Here is a 21,518-nt window from a genome sequence, read left to right on the forward strand (position 1 = left end):
CAAAATAAATAAATAAATAAATAAATAAAACCTATCAGGATGGGGAGAAGAAAACCAGACAGCCTTTGCAGAGAAAAGAAAGGAACAGAGTGGAAAAAGAGACTCAAGTCAAAGAAAGTCAACCAAATACTGGACAAGTTGGCTGGCAGTATTCTCCCTGGCCCTGCCTGTTAAGCAAGTATTGTTGACCTAATGGAGAGATGGGAGAGGTTGAGTGAGTCATTGGTGTAGAACAGTTCAACGCTAGAAACACGTTTCTTCCCCCTTCCCAAACAGAGCTTGCTCACGTGCACTGGAGCCAGAAAAGAGCTCCTTGGGAAGTGCAGCAACTCCTTTAAGGGAAAAACTTTTGCAGAATTGTGCCCGATTATATTGGAAGTCTTCCAAAGCCAGGAACAACTCAAGTTTGGTCTGCAAAGACATTAACTGCATTTTAGAGCAGGTTGAGAAGGCACTTGCATCAAGCAGACGGAGTGGCTGCTGTTCAGAGGGGTTACTTTCCCCACAGACACGTGAGGCCCCTGCATTTCTGAGGCTCTGTCAGCTCCAGAACTAGGCAAAGTCATCAAGTGGCAGTTCCAACTGTACAGATATTTATAGCAATACACACAAGGCCACTGGCTGCTTTACCTTCAAGGGCTTCCATGGTTACCCAGGAGGGTGAACTTGCAGAAAAAGCAGGAATCAAGTTCATCTGCTAAACCTCAGTAGCTAGTGACCTCCGGAACACCACCAGCCTCACCCAGATCCTAATGCACCCAGCACTCCTTGGGATACCTCTGCCAGAGAGCTCATCCTGAGTTGCCCTCTGCTACCCTCTTCTCAGTCACTCAAAAACAGAGCCTTAACTTCACCTTTCTTAGGGAACAGCTTGGCCTGACAGCCTCACACTAGTCACAGTTTTCGAAGAGGCAGGGGAGGGGCTGTGTGCATACACACACAGGAGAGAGGTCCTGCACTGGAGCCTGTTCCCTGTGTCAGGTGCACATTCTCACTCTGCTGAGTATCAGAGAGGAAATAAAGGCAAATTTCTAGCTCTTTCATTACTTCCTTTTACCATCCTGCTTATCAGCTTTTCTGGCTCTGCTGACTACAGTGCCAATCAGACTGTAAACACTTTTAATTTCATTTTCTCCACCCTCACGCAGTATCAGAGAAAAGGTTCTAGAATGGGAGGGTAACCAGTGCATTAGAGGGCAATCGGGAATCGCACAGTGTTGAAAAAGGGAGCACACCTAATTGCCAACAGATTCCTTCTGGCTTTAAGCAAAGCAAAACATGCACAGCAGGGAAGAGGGGTGGGGAAAGGTGTGGTACCAGGAAACGTTTTGGGGAAAATCCTCCATCTAGTTTCTTACAAGCTAACAGGAATCTCTGGGATAGTCTAAAGAAACCAGTGTGCGGCAATACACAGCCTTTCTGCTTGCAAACCTACCTTTCCTCACGTTCCCTTTTCTGTTTACGAGCATGACGATCCATCACACTAGTTTTAGTCCTTGTCTTCTTCCAGGAGTAGTAAAATTTCACCAGGCTGGCTATTGATTTGTCAGGAAGCTGTAAATTAAACATGTATCCTTTTATATGTTTATATGTAAAGTATTCTCAGGAGTTCATATGCAATCGGTCTGGTTTTGTCAAAGAACATCTGATCTCTCTATATTGGATTGTCTCAAAGGCTCAAGCAAGGCAGTTCTGTAGCCTTTCCAAAAATGAGCTATGGCAGAGTGTTTCAGGTTAGTGCCTACTATTTAGGACATCAAAATCTCTGAAGAGCATCTCAGCAAGCCTCCACTCATCAGCCACATAGCTGGTTCCCTTCAGAGTACAGGAACAGAGCAAGAGCATATCCAAAATGAGGCCTTGAAACTGAGATAACAGTTTTAAAAGCCGACACAGACACACGTAAACAACTGCAGGAACTGCTGAATTGCAGGCACCATCCCAAGCACATCTTTGATGTTTGGTTAAATAGGTTCATTCACACGATGAAATCTATTCAAAGGCATCAACAAAGGATGTTTTCAAAAGGTGAAATGTTACTGTACGGTGAACTTACAATACAGAAAAACACAAGTCTCAGAATTAATTTTTTTGGTCCTTTTATACTAATACCATTACCCTGTAACTATGAATGAAAGGTCTGCCTCCAAAAAGCATAAAACTACATTACGACTAATTCTCTACTTCTGAAACACTCTGCATGGATGTTCTTACACAGGACTTTTAAAAGGTAAAAGTCCAGCCTTTCTTGCTGAATAAAACATGTTTTAGTTAAGTGTCTGGTTCAGCTTGGAGGGCAGAACAGGTGGGGCTTGAAACAAAACTGAGCAAGAGGCAGTTCTCTCTTATTCAGATACTGCAGTTTAAGTCTTGAGATAAGCCTGGTTCTCAAACTGCAGATTGACTTTAGGTTCTAATAGTGGATCACACCAGAACTACCGCCCTGGCCCACAGCTGCACACAGGCAGAAATCCATCTGTGCTGGCAAAGCGCAGGTGCTGTGTCGATGTTGTGTTGCCAATAGCCACACAACAGGCTGGTATGCTGAAATTAAGAGTTCCACAGAACAAACTCAGGGACAAGGCTGTTCCTGACAAACATCCACTTGGCTACAAATCCGTGCTAAGAGTGCCAAAATATCAGAACTAGCTTCGGTAAATAATGTAACTTGCTCTTCATTCTCTGGCTTTGATGATTTCTCCCCTCAGTTTCAAACTGCATTGGTGCTAATGGGGCAGCATATATAAACTAACTACTAACATGCTCCTGAGCCATTGATTCCTGTCCCCTGCTAAACACAAAGCTTCTTGCCATTTAATTTCTTTCATGCAGGATGGCTTTCCTGGGAGCAACAGTAAAAAAGTATCATTAGCTAGGGAACAGTGCATTAGCTTGGCATCCCTGTATTGGAATGCACTTCACTGAGGGACAGAGCCATGCTCCTGCACATAAACTGAATGGAGAATTTCTTGCTTTAGCATTTAACCAAGCAACAGGATAGGCTTTATGTTCTCTTTTTTCCCCTAGGACATTTCCCTCCCCTTTTTTTCTGCCCTATATAAAAACAGAGGAATAACGAAGCTTCACCCTTCAAGAGTTCCACAAGTACAGACTGCCCACAGTTTCTGCAAGCCCTGTCACCTGACCGAAGGGAGTGGGAGACCCTAGGACTCCAAGAACATTTGGAAATGGACATCAGTGAAGGAACATTCAAGGAGGACATGAGGAGAACAAGCCTCTTCCTGCTCTTCCCTTTTGAAAAGGGATCTGGTGGTTTTCCTTCATCCGTTGAAGGCCAAGTCAGCTTTCACTTTTCAGCAGGATCAGCAACACAGACCTTCACATGTGCTTTTAAAGAGGTTGAACAGACAGACTGCAACAGCCTATGCTCACTTCAGAGGGTCACAGTCAATGTAACTGGATCCTGCTGGAACACTTGAGAGAGAGGCACTTTACTGAACGAGAGCAAAGAAAAAAGTCTGGTTCCCCACCCAGGTGATAAATTTGAAGACACTCTCAAGATACAATTAATAAAAGTTTTTTACATCCCATCCTCTCCCTCTTTCAAAAGAAAATTGCACACTCCCCTAGCACCTCCCTTTCAGGCAAAAATCTACCCCTGAAGTTTTCAATCACAGTTTAAAACAATATCAATACCAACCACAATCAAAGGACTGAATGCTTGCAATGATGTATAAACCTCCACCACAGCATCCGCTGACAGTCCCAAATCACATTAAGCACAGACTTCAGAGTTAAATAAAATTAATTCCTAAAAAGCAGGCTGTAAGAAAGGAAATCAACTTTGCACAGAGATGATCTTTATTGTGTGTGTATGTGGGCACGTGTGTATAGACCATGCCTGAACTCCAGCTGAGACAAACACTACCATGGCACACAGGGGACTGAAAACTGTAATTTTCAACCAAAAAAATTGTACAGTCAAAGTCTATCCTGAACCAGTAAAGCACTTAAGGAAAACATTTCTACAGAGACTCTGGAAACAATATTATTTCTTTCTATTCATGGCAGTATTTTCCCTCTAACATGTCCTCTGGTCTCTCCCAAGAGCATTACACATGCATTCAGCACAATCAGCACTGAAGATGACAGTCCAACTGCCTGTTCTGCTTTTCCACTTACCATCTGCTGGATCCTGTGAAAAGTTTTCCCATGGAAACTGAAGGCCTGTTCAAACAAGACCTTGTCTTCCACTGTCCACTCATCTGGGAACGGAGTAAAGTTTGGCAGATCTGCCAAAGACTTCTCAATGTTGTGCTTGTGCCAAAACAGCATCCCAAGGGCCTAGAAATAACACAGACACCAAGGGGACAATCGTAATTGAAAATAATTGTAAAAAGAAACATGATGGGAAAATGGAAAGGGAGAGCTACAACATTTTTCTCAGGCAACACAGTAGGTATAATTTTAATTCACAGCTGCATCAGATGCTTTTCTGAGCGTGAGAAGCCTGGAATCTGACCCCCACCTAGGCTGTGAAGATCAACCTGAAGTTTATCAAAACCACACAGGTAGTCACATAATAAGAGAGCAGCAACAGAAAGGTGGGAGAAGAAAACTGAAGAAATTACTCCAGCCTTACCCAACATGGTATGCATCGGAAAGCTAAGCAAAGACTTGGGAAGTCTAGGTAAAAAACCAGTTTCTTGCCAGTGCTGAATTCTATTTCCTGACAATCAGAAGGATGGTTTAGTTGACTGGGGGTTCTTATGGTTGTTTAGGGGGGTCTTTCTGAGGGGGAGGGGTAAAAGGGTCAGAGGATGAGAGAAGAACTGGAAGAAGGAGCGTGCACAACCTTGACTTGCTGCTAAAATGTCCCTGGACTAAAGGAGGAATAAATCTCACTCATTTTGGGGGCTGCTCATTTGTTCCCTTGAGAGATGCCTCATTTCACTGCTGCAGTCTCTCATTCTCAGTTCCAAAGACAAAGTACATGTGATACGCTTCAGCACCTGCAAACCATTCTCCTCCCGCTGCCTCCGAGACACTCATACGCAGCCCCCCCTCCCAGGGGTGCACAGCCCCTGTGTGCTATGACATATCACTGCCTCTGGCATGCCAGCAATCACTGCAAGTCATTTTGGGAAGGCCTGACTCTACAGAGCTAAAACCCAGCCTTTCACAATGGCTGTGAAGTGAAAGCAATCCCTAACATGCTGAGTAAAACATAAGAGTAACCTGCTCATCATATGCAAACTCAGCTCAGGTTTCACAGCCATAGTTACCCTCTTTAGTAGTTTCGCCCTGGCTGCTCAGTGTTACAAAATCCCTCCAAATCTGGGGTTTCCCCACTATGCTTTGCTATGCAAAAAGCAGTTCCTTTATGGGATCTTGTGCCCTAAGATTATGCAGAGAGCATGTGTATAAATGTTAGTGATATCCAAGATCTTCCCTGGACCCTAGTGGCCCCTCAGTGCTTCCCAAAAACCCTCTCCTCCCTTCTGTCACCATGCAGAACAAGTAGTAGTCTTGGTTGCATTACAGTCACTCAAGATGTCACAGGAGCCATGCAGCCACTCTGGCAAGCATGGGGCCAAAGGAACTACTTTACAGTCATGAAGGACTGAGTTTTCTCTCCCCTGCCATCCTTTTCAGCTTCAGACACAAGTTGTACCAAATATCCCCATGAGGAAGCAAGGGAAAAACAAGGAGCAAGACATTCTGGGAGGAGGGCAGGGTAGCATTAAATACCACTGAGATGCTAGCGAGGGCTGAGGGGACAGCTGCTTACACAAAGCAAAAGGTAAACAAAAAGATTTTCCTTATAGGCTTGTTTTAGCAGCAGAGCAATATTCCTCCTCCACCCCATGCTGCCCGAGAAGAACTCTGCACTCATACACGGATAAGTACATAGCTTTCCCAGACTCCTTTGTCCCGGGGTGTCTGACACAGGCTGGCAGGAAAACACGGCTCACAGCCAGACTTACTGTAGTGCTTCCAAAAGCCTGCGACTGCCACAGCTCAGCACAACCACCGACAGCTGTTTGCACCACCAGCTGAAGTGGGCTTGCCCTGCCAGAGCTCAGTGGCCTACAGGAGCCTGTCCTTTGCCTGCCCTCCAGCTGGCAAAGCTGCAGAGACTCCCACCAGCACAGCCCCGAGCCTCCAGCCATCATCCAACAGCAGCAGAGCCAACAGGGCACTCGGACACAGGAAGGGGACAGAAAAGACAGAGTTGGGAGCTGCACGTGGCACAGATGTGGCCAGCTGGGCTGGACGGGAACAACGCTGGGCAGAGGAGGGCTAGCACACACCCCAGAACCCTGCCAGCTGCTCATCACTCCCTTCAACAGACTGGCACATCTTAGTCTGCAGAGGGAGGCTTTGGGCAGCGGGCACAGGTGGAAGAACAGGAATCTCCATGCACTGACTCTCAGACAAGCCACCTGGACAGAAGTCCAAAGAGACCAGCTGTCAGGGGGATGTGTGTGTGGGAGAGGGCTGCCTTGGCCAGTAAAGCCCAGAGACAGTGGCCAATTGCTAAAGCAAGCTCTGACAGGCTTCCAGCTTGTCCACAGTTACTCAGCCAACAGCAACTCTGATACCTGCTGAAGACAGAGTGTCCCTTGGTGACACAACAAATCATCCTGATTTGAAAGCCTTGACACTTGTCCCTATAATACAAAATGAATACATGCCTTCCAGAGCAATAGAAGATAGATCCTCTCCAGTTATTTCCTGGAAGTGCCTAGAGTAGTTGTCTAGGAAATCCCAAAGGACCTGGGAAACATTTTTGACTCCAGAATGTTATGTGAGAGTACTACAGTAAGAATGAGAAAATTTTTAGAAGTAGGGAGTTTTTACATCCTGGTGTGGCAAGTCCTACAACTTCTGTACACAGAGAAGAGGAAAACAGAGAAAAAGACTTCAAGGAACGAGTGGGAGGTCTGTATTTCCAACATTAGAATGAATGCAAATTTCTGCTAGCTAAATTTAAGTTTTTCAACTGACAAGAATTCAGTTGGGTTTTTTGGTTTTTGTTTGTTTGTTTGTTTTTAAATCACAAGCTTCATTTGTATCAGTCTTTTGTATCAGTCTGTACTCTCCAAACATCACTTCTCCACTAAAACAATGAAACCCATTTCTATTACTCTGAGACCATCTCTCTTGGTAAATATTACCCACAATATCCAATATTAGGGTATACCCATATCAGCTGAAGAGAGTTACCATCTTTATGTTCATTTTAAGTTCACAGCCTTTTGAAGCCTTCATGCTCCTTTTATTGCTATCTTCTGCTCTTTGAAACTACAATTATCGAGTCTGATCATTCCTGGTTTTGCTGGCTATCTCAATTTCAATGTTCTTGCTCAGCAAGAAGTCTTTTTGAGCATGAGTATCAACCACCGAAAGTCTGACTCAAAGATGACAGCAGAATCATTTAAATAGAAGCCCTTGCCCATCCAAATCACTGGTTTCTATGCTCTGCCTGAACAATTTTATAAACTTTCAAGTTTTCATAGAATCCCTTTCTAGAGACAGTATGTGATTTGACAATTCAGTAAGTCATGAGATCCCCTGCCTTCCCTTTCTGGGCAAGTAGTAGTGCATGAGGAAACTCCAGAGAATTCAGAAAAGTTTCCCAGGCACAGATCTACTCATCTCCCCAACTGGTGTTGAAATCAAGTTAACACAGGAAAGACTAGTACACAATCCTAGACCACAGGGAGTAAAGGGGAGATCTGCTCCTCAGATCAGGATTCCCATCCCTAGGCTACAGGTACTGGCTAATGTCAGTGACAGCTGGCAAAGTCACCCACCATTACTGCACCGACAGGCAAGGTGCTCATCTATGAAAAGCAAAATGATTTGCAACACAGTTTTAAGGTAAATAACTGTAGATATTGGTTCACCTCAGAAAAGCATATGATGGTTCAATAGCTCATTAATAACTGCCAAGACATCCATGAAGGAAGAGATGGAGCAGTCAGCTGGAAACTGCAATGCAATCAGGCAGCTGTCCAAAGACAAGCCAATCTTTTTAAAATTGTTTAGTGGTTCTGAAAGTGTGCAGGAGGAAGCATAACACTTATGGCCAGACTGTTAGAAATTACAGTGGTTTTGGTTTTGTTTTTTTGACTCTTCATGTAAAACTAGGGGCTAACACCATATCCCCAGATAAAACTACAGGTGAACTCCATATCCCCAGAGCAAAACTTAGTGTTACTAGGAACAGTCAGTTTTGGGACAAGTAGGAGAGAAGAAAACACAGTCTATAAAGAAGGGAAGAAGCAGTTCTAGGCAGTCACTTGAAGTCATGTTTTAATACAAGCTGGAAAATATTTTAAAATAAAGTAAGTATTCAGAGAGTTGTTGTTACCTGCTCCATATTGTATCCATGCTTCTCTTTAGCAATGGCAATATATTCATCCACTGAAAAACAAAGAAGAGATGAGATCATTATATTAAATGCCCTTATACCTTTTCTGCCCTTGCCCTTCCCAGTCTAAAACCCAGATTTGCAGCTCTGACTTCAGTCCTCCACAGAGAACTCTGATGAACAGCTGCTGTTTCCAACAATTCAGGAAAGAAACAAAACAAAAGAAAAACAACAGTCATCAGACAAACTACTACATATTTTCTTAACAAGCCTCAATGATGAATGATATCTAATCCTGTTTCAGTACTTCTGAAACACAGCATATAATATTTCAAAATTTGTTCACCAAAACTGTAAACATAATTGTGTCAGCTATTTTTTGGGGGGTGTGTTTGCTTTGTTGTGGTTTTTTTGTTGGTTGGTTGGTGGGGATTTTTTTTAATCCCCCAAAGCAGTTGTTTTCTTAAGAAAAAACATCCCCAAACACAATCCATACCTTCCAATACTGCCAGACTCCTAGTGTTGCACAACCACTGCAGATATCTTGGCAAATTTTTCTACTCTTAGGCCTCAGCAATTTTCATCTTGGACCAAACCCTACCTCTATGTATTATTAGGTCCCCAAAAGCTTTTAACCTTTACAACATGAAGATGCCCTGAGCACTTATATTTTGTATAGATGGGACTAAAACCCAAATGTCTCTTTTGCTGTGAGTGACTGAGCTTACATTATATCCAACAGTAGCCATTCGAGAGGACTGGATCAAAGTCAGTACCAGTGGTGGTGTTCTGAAATCTGTGCCCTTATGCTTTCTCGTTATTAAACAGACTGTAGTGACAACATCCCTGAAAATAAAAATTCAGTCTAAAAGGTCAGACTCCTATTTCACCTAATGGAGTGGAAGACGCTGGAAGCACTCATTACCTGTAGGATCCGTAATGTACTTGGGACAGATACATACAGCCAGAGTTCTCATTCTTCTACGAGTTTTGGACTTCATGACAAGTCACAATGAACTCAAAAATCATTCCCCCTTCCTTTGCTAGAGATACCCTGGAAGGGATGCAAGTAAATTCCTGTACTGAGCACCAGAGTCATGGAGAGCATCCATAGCACCTCCAGAAGGAAAATGGTTCCGTGCACTCTGCAGCTAAGGAAGCCATATTTCCCATGGTTTGGGCCTCATGATTCACTTCAGCTCTCAACTGTGCTTCTGCCATGTGTTCTGACTTTATGAACACTGTCATGGAACAGCATGGCATTTTTTAAAGTTTTTCCTTCAAGCTGTGACAGTCCTCAATTCTTCCTTCAGCTAAGCAATAAACTCAAAAGGTACTGGGAAAACAGAAAGAATAAGTCAGAAAACACACAGCAGGACAGCAACAGCCTGTTATTTTCAGCTTGTCATTAATAATAAGTATTTAAGTCTAGGTACTTAAAGTAAACATCCCATCTTTAGACTACTCAATATGACATGTGGTACCAATGCCAGATCTTCATATGGAAAGGAGAAGCATTTGTTAATTTTCACAGAGGCATTGCAAAAGAGGGCTTTGTTAAGTGCCATGGAAAAGTCTGTGAGAATATTAATACAGCCACATGTTGTGGCAGAAGAGCATGCAATAAACACAGGCACAGTTACACATTAACAAGGGGTCTCCATGAGGTTTTTGCTCTTCCAAGCTCCTACCTGCACACAATGGCAGCTACCAATGGGCTGATGAACCTGTTTGTTGGTCCATGTTCTGGATACTTTCAGTAAAAGCTTTATTGGCCCTTTGGAAAAAGGTGCAGCCATAACCATTCATTTGCACTGCTGCAGCACAAACGTGTGTCTGTCCAAGTGAAACTGTTTCTAAGGACTGTGCTGAACTGGGATGAAAACCATCCTTTCTCACAAACAACCTTTTCTTGCACAAGGTAAGCACTGTAAAATAATTGAAAAGGCAATGGAGGTGATTGGGACAGTGACAAAAACTTCCTAGGCTGAATTCGCTGCATTGCCTAACAGAATATCCTGAGGGCAACCAAAGGCTAGTACAAACCTTGAAAATCAGCTTTGTCGTGGGGAAAAAAAACCAACTTGCAAAACCACATCCCAAGGGAAAAACATGGTCCAGGAGGGCCACACAGGGTAAGCAGGGACAGAGAAGAGATACACACCATCCCTTTCCTCCACATGCCAAACAGGGCAGGGAACATCAGTAAGATGTGGGCAAAAGAACAACTTTAGGTGCTTCCAGTTATAGATGGTTATAAAACCACACCAAAAAAAAAAGCTGCCAGGAAACCCTACATGCAGCATTTCTCTGTACTTCAGCTAAATGTTCTCAGCTTCCCTTAAAACAGACACTGCACATGCACTCTTATATATTTTGTCTAAGAAGGAGGTGAAAGAAGGAGGGAAAGGAGTTGAATTCTCTGAAGTCCAAGGCTGAATTAAGCTCCTGAATGCTAAGTACTGCTGCATTAAGTACCTCGCTTTCACTGTGGAAAGACCTACAGTTCCTCATTTCGCTTCAGCATCTTATCCTTTAATATATACAGAGAGGAGATGAGGTCATTCTCCTTTCCAGTGTATTACCTTCCTTATGCCAGATGCTGTAAGTAATGAAAACATACTTGCTTCTCAGCCCCCCAAAAAATCATTACAGCATTTTCTCTCCTAACTGAGCAAGAATATTAGCAAGGTCCCCAAATATCAGTAGGATTTCTCTTCAAACAAGTCAATACATCACTGAGCCAAACAGTAGATTATGAGTGACTGGACACCATGAAAGGAAGCAAGATGCTTTTCCTGTTACAGTAGGTTCTGTAACACATCGGTATTACACCTCATTGTTACAGTGAAGAGAAAAGAAAATAAGAAAAAGGCAATAAAGCAGTAAATATGACCATGAGCAAACAGCAGTGCTTCTTCTATACACCATAAGAGTTTGTGGGTGAAGGAAGGACAAGGAGTACACAATTGTGCTCTTCTCTTGGCCTGTTTCCTGCCCACTTACTGACAATCTAGCCCATTCTGCTTGTCATTTCGTGGCTAATTGTGGGCTCACTTGCTTTGATGCTTGCACCATCTGAGAGGTATGACAGCCCCTTAAGCAATCCTTCCGTTTGCTCTTTCTTTACCATCCCCCTCCATATGAAGTAAGCAAGGAAGAGCACGGCACCATTTCAGTCACAGGATCCCTTTAGTCTCCCATACCAGTAGAGCCTGGAATTGCCACAAGCCTAATGCTTCACATGCCACACCAGATAAATAAGTGTCCTCTTCCATCTCTGCCTTCCCCACACAACTCTAGCAAGCACAGGGCAGTGGGCACGTGAAATTCTGCTCCACTGCATTTTAGTGGCATTCAGTCACGCTCAGTGTGTAACCCAGCAATCTGTTTAGACATCACAGTTCAGAGCCAGAGAAGCCTGGGGCAGAGCTCTACTTACACCAGAAGAGACAGTTTGCCAGCACAGCTCTTCACTGCTTTCCAGAAGAGAATACGCAAGAGCAGCAGAGCATTCCCATTCCGTTTCCCCAGTATAAAATACACCACCACGCATTCTTTCTACCAGAGTAACTTTTCCCCAAACAGGGCACACAGGAGTATCCTTCCCTCCCATCCAACTCATTCCCCTATGCCAGAGAGATATTTCAATAGACCAGACCAAAAATACAATGATACTCGAATAGAAACAGTCGTGTGACACAGGAGATGCATTGCTCCTGTGAAGGCTCTTGTTGCTACTAGAAACCAGATGGGGGGAGGGACAGAAAAGAGAACCATAAACTGTTATTTCTTTACCTACTTGGCTACATTTCTTCTCTTGCATACATTTTAGCTGTGTGGGTGAGCAGGATCCCCCTGACCACCCCACACCCAAAATGGAGTGAGCACTGGCCCCTTTCATACAGTCAGTCACGCTCAGGAAGGCAGAAGCAGCACAAAAGGCAGGGACACCGAGGGAACAGCCTCACATACACAGTCACCAACAAAGAGGGGTACAAAGTACTCAAATGCTAACACACACCTCTCCCAAATACAATGAGATGACGGAAGGACCCTGCATATAGCACTAACACAGCCAAAGAGATAAGGGAAATTGAAGAGAGTGGGAAAGAAAGCAGAGAAAGATGTTTCCACCCCCTGTCATCTAGAGAGGAGAGTTTGACCAAAACGGTGCCATCAACCCCCTGAATTTTGTGTTCTTGTTTCCAGCCATCTTCCTCATAAACACTTCTCTTCTGCTAACCATCTCCCTGCAAGAATTCCTCACTAGAGGAAAAGAAAGGGGACCCTCTTGGCTGACAGAGGGAAGGAGGAACAAGAGCAAACAACTGCATTGCTGATTTTCAGTCCCGCATCCTTGAACAGAGAATCGAGAGATGTAAAACAGGAGCATTAATTTCAAGGGGCAGGAGAACTCTGAAAAGACAAATGCCTGAAAATAATGACTCCCCTCTGCACCATTTGATCACATTACAATCTCTCCAAGTGGCTCTTTCTGAAGACTTTCTGCCCCCCTACCCAAATTGTTTCTTAATGACCCCACAAGGATCACATCATGTTCAGTGGACTCAATGACCCCAAGGAGGGTTTGCAGCATAAGTGAGTGTGCTAAAGCCTATAGAAAGTAACAGGAATGCAGAGGTAGGGCTGTTGCTGCAACCTCAGTTCACCCCTATTACTAGGGTACTGCAGGAGCTCTGAACACTTTGCATATTACGTGATGCAATACCCTGAAAGAACGAGGTGAAACGAGGACAAAAGCAGCATCCTTCACAGCCTCAGTAATGTGCTTCACAGGGTTTGATCAATGTTGGAACCTGCAAGGAATTCTGGATGTTGCTATACATCTCCCCCTCCCCTGCATCTCCCCTGAGAACACGGGGAAAAAAAAGAAAATAAAAAAAAGGAAAAAAGTCAAGACCCAAAACAAATCAATACTATATAAAGAAAATAAGGACAATAGACATACAGGTGAAATTTTTCGAAATTTCAAAACACAATTATGATGGTATACAAACAACTAAGCACAGTTTTCGCCTTGACTATAAAAAACGGGCAGCTGCATTGCTGTCCCGCTGCCCTAGCAGCATCGGTGGAACACTCCTGCCACCTCGTGGTCCCAGCTCGAGAGAAGAAGCTGCCAAAAGCACACGAGTTTGGTCAACTGTCTCCCTGAAGTTAGCTGCAACTGGAAACATGGGAAGCAGGCAGAGATCAAAGCCTGAACAAAATCACTTAGAAGAAAACAAAACCCACCTGATCTCAGAGGTCTTTCTAACCTTAATCATTCTACTTTTCTATTCAAATAATTCTTTTTCTTGGAAAAGCTATCTCCTCTTCTTGCTATGATATGATGTGATCTGTGTAAGAGGCAGGAGAAGAGCAGGGAGACACAGCACAGACATGTTTTGTGTCTTGTGTTGCACCCCCCTGGGAAGGCACATTTAACACTGTCTCTAGGAACAGAAAAGTGCTAGTTACAGACACAAAGGCTACTTAAAAATCACTTCATGCAACTGAAGGCACAAGAGGATTTAGGCCTCAACTCCATTGCATCTATAGCAGGTGAGGAGAAAGTCTGGAGGCAACTGCAAGACTAAGGAACACCCACCTTACCTGGAAAAGCCATAGAACCACTGCATGGTAGTTGAAAGTAGGGAAATGTTCTCACCTCCCAGGAGGGGCAGTGCCAGACCATCATAGCACCAGCCCTACCTACACAGGTTGCCCCCTTCTCCTGCACCACCTCCAGTGCTTTACACTCTTTATGTTTATACCATGCTGCATACCATATAAAAATCACTTTTTTGGGAGATTACACAAGTCTGAGAAGAGATGAGCCCTCCTAGTTTCAAGCAAGGGACAAGACTGGCTCAAGCCAAAAGTGTGACTTATTCCTTGCCCCAGCAGAGTGGCAGGGATGAGCAGGAGGGTAGGAACAGGCACGGTTACGTAAACTGGCATTGGTGAGGAAAAAGTTGCTCACGGAACTGCGCCTGGAGCCCGGGGAAACTCCAGTCTCAGAGAAAAAAAACTAAGGAGTAAAATGGAGTGCCCCACTGCTAGGAGATTTATCCCTTTAAAATTACCTTTGGTGATACCTACTAAAGCTTCCTCTTTCACACAAAGGCAACCAGTCCCCAACCAGAGCCCAACTAATATGCTGAAAGGAAACATCTATTTCCTACTGCCTTTTTAAATTATTTTTAATATTGCTTTTTGCATGGCCTGCATCTAAGGCCCAGTGATATTTAAAGATCCGACTCATCTGCCTTTAGATTTTGCTATACCAGCTAGAAGGCTGTACTGCAGACACAAGTGGACTGACAAATTAGCACAGTTTTTGTAGCTCATCAAAACTATATTAAACTCCTTACCAGGAAAGGCCTTCTGCTAATAGATATGTGTTACTTTTAAAGCTTTTACCAACACATGTTCATTCCCGAAGCTGCACCCTCAGCTAACATCATCACATCAAGAAAAGGCCTAACAGAATGTGTATATCCATGGAGTGGTGTATTAATGAGGATCACCATAAGGAAAGCCACACAGTTGATGCTCTCTTGCTCTCTGATGCTGCTGCTGTTCTCCCTCAGAAAGGCCATGTGGATGCCCATTGTAAGGACATCCATGGAGGATGCTCTGGGAAGAAAGGCTGCTTCTTATACATCCACGACATTCAACCTTCAGTCATAAATTTGCTGAACACCATAGCACTGAACACCATTTTACTGGAGGGATGGCAGAGGTTTAAATATCTACAAAGCCCTGGGCACAATGGGGCAACACTCAAATGTTGCTACATGTACCACAGAATAGAAGAGGATGAGGGAGATCTGGCAGGGCAGTAACAAAGGAAACACCTGTCTCTGGCACCAAGCACAGACAGAGAGAGCGACATCAGATTATCCAGGGACCTCAACTGTGACCATACAAGATCTGAGCATGTCTATCATTTAGCAGTGAAAACTTGATCCTAAATCAGACAGAGAGACTGGACTGTATTAAATGTAATTAGCCAGAGCAATTGATACTGGGTTTAGAGCCCATCCATGTAAAAACATAAACCCAGCACACACTAGCTTCTGGCAGGGAGGGAATACTCGTTCCCACGTATGACCTTCCAAGACAGAGTCAGGAAGTTATAGACAGGATAAATCCACACAGCATATGCCTCAACAACAAAGTGAGTTTATAGCAGAACGGCTCTTTGCATTATTCAGTACAGTGCTCTCAATTCAGTCCGAGAAACCCTAAAGCCAGATTTATTCTGCTGTCAAACCATGGTTTGAGTTCACTCTACTGGGAGGTTACAGCCTTGGATTATACACTTCAACTACAGGCAGCAACATGCCCAAGCAATGCAACTAGGAACATTATCAATACAGTTGTGACAAGAGGTAGATTATTAAAAAAAACTTTGTCATATTCTCAGTGCAGGGAATCCTAACTTGGGTTCGAACAAACCTCCTTCATACAGATTTTCTTATGGAAATTATTCTTCTCACTCCTTGAGAATGCCTGATCCAGTGAACCCTTTCCAAAAGCCAGATTTGCTAATTTGAAAAAAAATTTAGTTTGGCACACACTAATGACAGAATCAGTATGGGAGACCACAAATTCAGTCTACTAGCAGTGCAATGCAAGGCTTCAGTACTCTGCCTAGGAACATTCTCAGCTCTTCATCCACGTCATGCTATAACACTGAAATTCTTGGTCTGCAAAACAGTCAGTGAGAATTCCACTAAGCTTCGTCAAGCAACCTGCTGGCAACCAGCTTCAGAAGCCACCAAAGACTATCCAGACCCAAAACCCCTTAAAGAGGGTGAAACCCTCCACAAGGTCCATTTTCCATCCTCAGTAAGATTTTGGAAAGCTCCTGTCTAAACCAGAACTGTTATATTCTTCGTTGTTGTAGGAATGCAGACTAATGAAGGCCCTGTGTCAGAGCCAGGCTTCCTAAATAGCATGTGTAACTTCACTTCCCCATGACAGAGGGTCTTTGTGCAGCATGAGGGCACACACACAAGGGGTATGTGGGAGCAGAATAGCCATCAGGTTAAATTACAGCTCATTATTATTGTTACTGATAATAAAGCCTGTGACAAGAGAGTAAAAGCCACGCTGACTCCCTTTATACTGGACACAAAGGCAAAAGAAATGATCAATTTGTCCCCTAGCTACCTCCTTGAGGGATGTCACTTGGGCAGAAAGGAAGCATCAGGCAAGCCAGCAGGCAGCGAAAGGAAGGAGACAAGTCTGAGTCACACGGAGTTGCTGCCCTCAGCAGATGTGGATCGCCCTACTACAGACAGGTCAGCCTTGGCAGACACGAACACTCAAGGCATCCATTCTTGCACTTCTTTACTTCCTATAGCCTTGAAAGGAAAGAGGTGCAAAGATGTTTTTGACCTCACCAAGAAGTCCATGCAGAAAGACAGGAAGCTTCCACAGCCGGATCCTAGACATCATCCTTACAATAGCCTCCAAACCAAAGTATCAGTGTTGATTGATACTAAGGTATTAAAAAATACATAAAATTAAGTCAATTTAGAAAAAAATCAAGTTACAAATTCATACAGCATCTGCTGAAACATGAATTACATAGAGGCCCTCAGCCTTCAAGACTGACCTAAAGAGACTGAGTGGAAAACCCTATGACAAACCAAATAGACCCTGGAGTATCAGTGGTGGGTGGTCACAGCTTTTAGCCAGGATTTAGAAGTCTAGTCCTTATTGAGAAGTTATTATGTATTACTAATAATCCTTGGAGTGCTAGAAAATCCACTACTACCCTACCATAATATGAATCTGCACAAGAAGCACATGATCAGGAAAGTAACTTAATGTGGAGGGCAAAAAGAAGAGTACAGGAAAATTAACTAGTGGGAGTGGTTCCTAATTAGAACAAATAATGCCACAGCAAGCACATTATGATGAGGGAAGCTCTGGCACATGTCCTTGAGAAAGCCTGGCTGCTCTGCCTCCTGCACTAGAACCTCTGTTAAAGGTCACACTTGGCAGCATATGAACTCATCACAGCAAGATGTTACAGTCATGACCTACTCAAGCATTCCTCTGTGGAAAAATCTCCCACAAGAGTTCCTCCCTGCCTGTGCACAGTTCCCATGATACACCTATAAACATGCATTTGCTGACTAACTTTGCTCCAAGGAAAAATTAAAACAAACAAAAAAAAAAAATGTAGAAAGTTACCCTCCAGTTCCCTGATCCTTCTTATATTCACTCACAGCTACAGTAAGAGAAAAGAGGCCAGAAAAAAAAAAGACCTAGTCCTCTGAAATGCCCCAAGCCTACCCATCCCAGCGAGACCAGCAAGACTGGAGCACACTCAGCCCATCCCAGGGCTGAGCCCAAGCAGCACAAAGTAGCTGCAGCCTGCTCGTTCTCGTCATACTGGTCCTACAACTCACACAGCGCCGATCAGGCTGGCTAAGACTGCTCCCAAATGCATTTCAGATCAAGGCTCGCTGCCAGGGTAACTCTTAACACAGCTATCATCACTCCATTACATCCACATCATCTTATCTCTAAACTTCTCCTAGGAAATAAAAGCTCCTTCCTAGCGCCAGCACCAGTTCAATCCCGCAGCAGCCACAGTAGCGGCAGTCGGCATTTTCAAAGTGGGTCATCTTGACACTGTTCAGAGAAGGTCTGGATCACACTGCAGTGAAAAGGAGGAACAAACAGGTGGCAGGAGAGAACAAGGCACACGAAGAAACTGAGGACTACCTCCCCCCTCCCAGCACAGCAGCAAAAATTCCTTCAGGATAACGCAGCTACCTTAGATAAGACATCCTTTTCCTGGATACTCTCCAACACATTCTCTCTCCTTCAGGTTTTTTTTGTTTGTGAGCTTTAAAAAAAACCCAAAAACCAAAACACCACAAACATCCCCCCCCACCCCTGCCACAATCCATCCCAACATATACCCTACCTAGTTCTCTTGAACTAAAGTGCTTTCCTGACTCCACTGCTGGGAAAGGGTTAAAATTTCATCTTAATTTAAATATTCAATCAGGATCCAGAAATATCAACCTGCAGCAATAATGATGAAAGAGCTGCTCTGAGATTTCCACACAGTGTTGCAACAGCAACTAGTATAGCAGATGACAAACAAAGGGAAAACTGCAGCTAAGTTTGAGGCAACTCAGCCATTTCTGGGATACACCCATAGCCTTTGAAGCCTGGCATCTTCTCTTTACTGTTCACAATATTGCTACTATAAGTATCAAAAGTTGCCTTAGCTAAAATGAAATATTGCATTACTTCACCACCTTCTTTTGAGCATTTTCTGAAGTGCAGCAACCACAGCTGCTGGGAGAAGTGGTCATGACTATTATTTCTACAGCTAAATTCCAGCAGAATCCTAAATTGAACACTAGTTCTCTCATTTCTGAATTCATGGAGTTGCATTCTTCAGCTACTGTATTTGCATCCAAGCTTCACAGCTGCCAGGTTCACTGCATAATATGAAATTTGGATTAGGGATAAACATAAACCTAATTCTGCTTTTCCATTAATCCTTTTTGCTGTCATTGGGACAGACAACAAACTGACATTTCTAGGGAAGGAGCATACAGAAACAGTATAATCCTAAATTTGGGAGTTTTGCTATCTCCACTTGAGCAACAAAAGGTCATAATCACAACCCCTGAAGTTCACCCCTCAGAGACCTAGAAGTCTTGGCTCTACCTGGCAGCTCTTTTTAAAGTTAATACTTTTACTACTACTAAAAAGACCCCAACACTTCAACAAGTAAAACCTTGGACACAAACAAGCAGAAAAACCCCAAACAAGAGAAGCACAATACACATGCTCCTTCTTTCACAACCTCCCACAGCACTTAGCCAGACACGAAAAACCCCAAGTATGAGTTCAGCTAAGAGTTCAACAATACTTTTTTCTGTCTGGTGACAAAGTCTTAGCAGCTCCCACTCTCCCATTCCTGACTAAGGTGGTTGCACACTCTTACTGTGCATCAACACAACCTTTTGGGGAGTTACATTATAAACCAGGTCAGAGACGACGGGTTGGAGGGGAGAGGGTACTAAAAATAAAACCACGATTCCAACTCTTTCAAGGATCCTGTTCAGGGGATGATGGAGAGGAGAGACTTAAAAAGTACCTGAATACATACCAGACTATATCCTCTGCCTCACTGCTGCTCCCTGCAGAGGGGTGCCTGTGTGCCGAGGAGGGGGTGGCTCTTAAATAGCTCTGAAGTGTTAATCCCTTCCATTTTAAATGCATCCTGTTGAATAAGGGCTTCATTTTCTAAAAGGGAGATTTTAAGATCAACGCTTTCCTCAGTCTACTCTCTCCCATTTGTGGTTTTCCTCTCACATTTGTGTACTGTTAGGGCACTCTACACCTCACAGAAAAGAGAGCTAATGATGATAGTTGATGGAGTCCTATGTCCACAGAATTCACAGGCCAAAATAAGTGAGCCAAGGCGAAAGGTTGTGTCCAAGCAGAAGCCCTTTGCAAAACAGTTATGACTCAGCTACACACTGAAAACAGAGACCAGCCACACAAATCACAGTCAGACACATGCAGCAACCTTAGAAGACATTTTCATGTCCATTACTCTGGCAGTCATTTTAAGTCAGAAAATTCAGACAAAATAGAACTCCAAGCTTGTTTAATATTCCCTTCAGAAGAAAAACTAAAGAGAAGTCCAGAGCCCACGTTATGCCAAAATTATCCCTTGAACTAAAGCTGGAGATGGACTCTGGCCACTTAAACCTGCAACCTGCCCTCAGAAATTTTGGGGTTCACCTCACCATCACAAGAGAGGACAGCTACCAAAACTCACTCTCACCCAAAGAAGGCTGCTAACACACTAACAACCAGGACACACTTAGAAATGTGGTTGGGACACTGAAATCCTGAAGGTCAACTCAGAGTTTCTTTGGGTGGAGCACCACACACTCCCAAACAGTTACCCGGCCTGTGGCACAGTTAACTAAAACCATGCCCATCCAAACACCATAGGGTTGATATCCTTAGTAACCATAGCAACCAGCACTTCTTCCTCCATCAGAGCCTCAGCTGGCACATTACTGCCTTCCCAGCATCAGGTTTTGCAGCACATTTAAGGAGCCCTCCCTTTTCCCCAGCCACAGGCTCTGGCCAAACACATTAGAGGATGTCAAAGCACTCAGCTATTTCACTTAATTCTGGCATTTCTCTATCGCCATGTTCCCTGACCATTTCTACTTCCCCTCCATAGCAGGAACAAGATATCTGAATTCTCTCCATGTGCACCAAGGCAGGTGTAATGTAAAGCAGGGAGCCAGCTGCAGCCTCAATAGAAGAGGTGCCACAGAGTAATGGAGACAGGGACTGGTGAATGTCCAAAGCTGGCAGTGCCAATCAACTGTCAGGTCAAGCAGAAGCAGCACTGCAAGACCAGAAGACCCAGCTGCCCTCTACAACCCCACTGCCCCATGGGCATTAGGGACAGTGCCTGCCTGTTCAGTGACACCCATAAACTGCAAATCCATTGGAGACATCCACCAAGACATCAAGTGAGAAAACAGAACTCCCATCTAGCAGCACATGTATTCTGCCAGGAAGAAAGCAGAAAAATTACTCTCAAAGCACAGCTTATTGCTGGTAAAGCAATACATCTTTCCCTCTTGTAGTTCACCTTTGAACTGCAGGTCTATAAAAGCAATCATCACATCCTACCCTCTCACCTGGTATCTATCCCTTGCTCCTGGGCAGCTGCACCATGCCAGCAGTTGCTCATTTCTAAACCAACCCAAAGTCATCTTTATGGTTCCACTCACTAGTGCACTTGGCACAGAGAGAGACACTGCTGTTTTATTAATAGCTTCCTGCTGGCCCAGCTCTATCCTGTGCAGAGTTTCCACAGCATCATTACAATGCATTTTTTACTATTTCCCTCCTCTTTCCCCACATGCCACTCAAAGAGAGCAGATGCCTGTCTTCCACTTAGCTGTTCCTCCTCCTCAATGTCACCTTGCTCAAGGCATCATTCTTCCTCCCCTCTCCCTGTCTCCTTCCTCACCCTCTGTGACAGAGTCCCACAACAGCCTGATCAGTTGTCCTCCATGGCACCAATTCCACAGACAGCCTCTCAGGAGCCTCACTTTGAGAGCAAGTTCTCTGTAAGAGGTGTGAC

The 21,518-nt window shown here is 44.0% G+C and overlaps 1 protein-coding gene across 2 annotated transcripts in view; it reads right to left on the reverse strand.

Annotated features, from left to right (window-relative positions):
* Positions 1-21,518, reverse strand: part of RCOR1 (REST corepressor 1) — an 82,141-nt gene that overhangs the window by 13,391 nt on the left and 47,232 nt on the right. For both annotated transcript variants that reach the window (XM_027638137.1, XM_027638138.1), the window contains 3 exons: positions 8,342-8,394; positions 4,144-4,305; positions 1,436-1,554 (listed from right to left, as the gene is read on the reverse strand). In XM_027638137.1, the coding sequence (XP_027493938.1) occupies positions 1,436-1,554; positions 4,144-4,305; positions 8,342-8,394 (334 nt within the window). The remainder of the gene's footprint in view (positions 1-1,435; positions 1,555-4,143; positions 4,306-8,341; positions 8,395-21,518) is intronic.

This window comes from Corapipo altera, unplaced genomic scaffold (assembly GCF_003945725.1).
Source record: "Corapipo altera isolate COAL_440 unplaced genomic scaffold, ASM394572v1 23, whole genome shotgun sequence".
In the NCBI taxonomy this organism is placed as follows: domain Eukaryota; kingdom Metazoa; phylum Chordata; class Aves; order Passeriformes; family Pipridae; genus Corapipo; species Corapipo altera.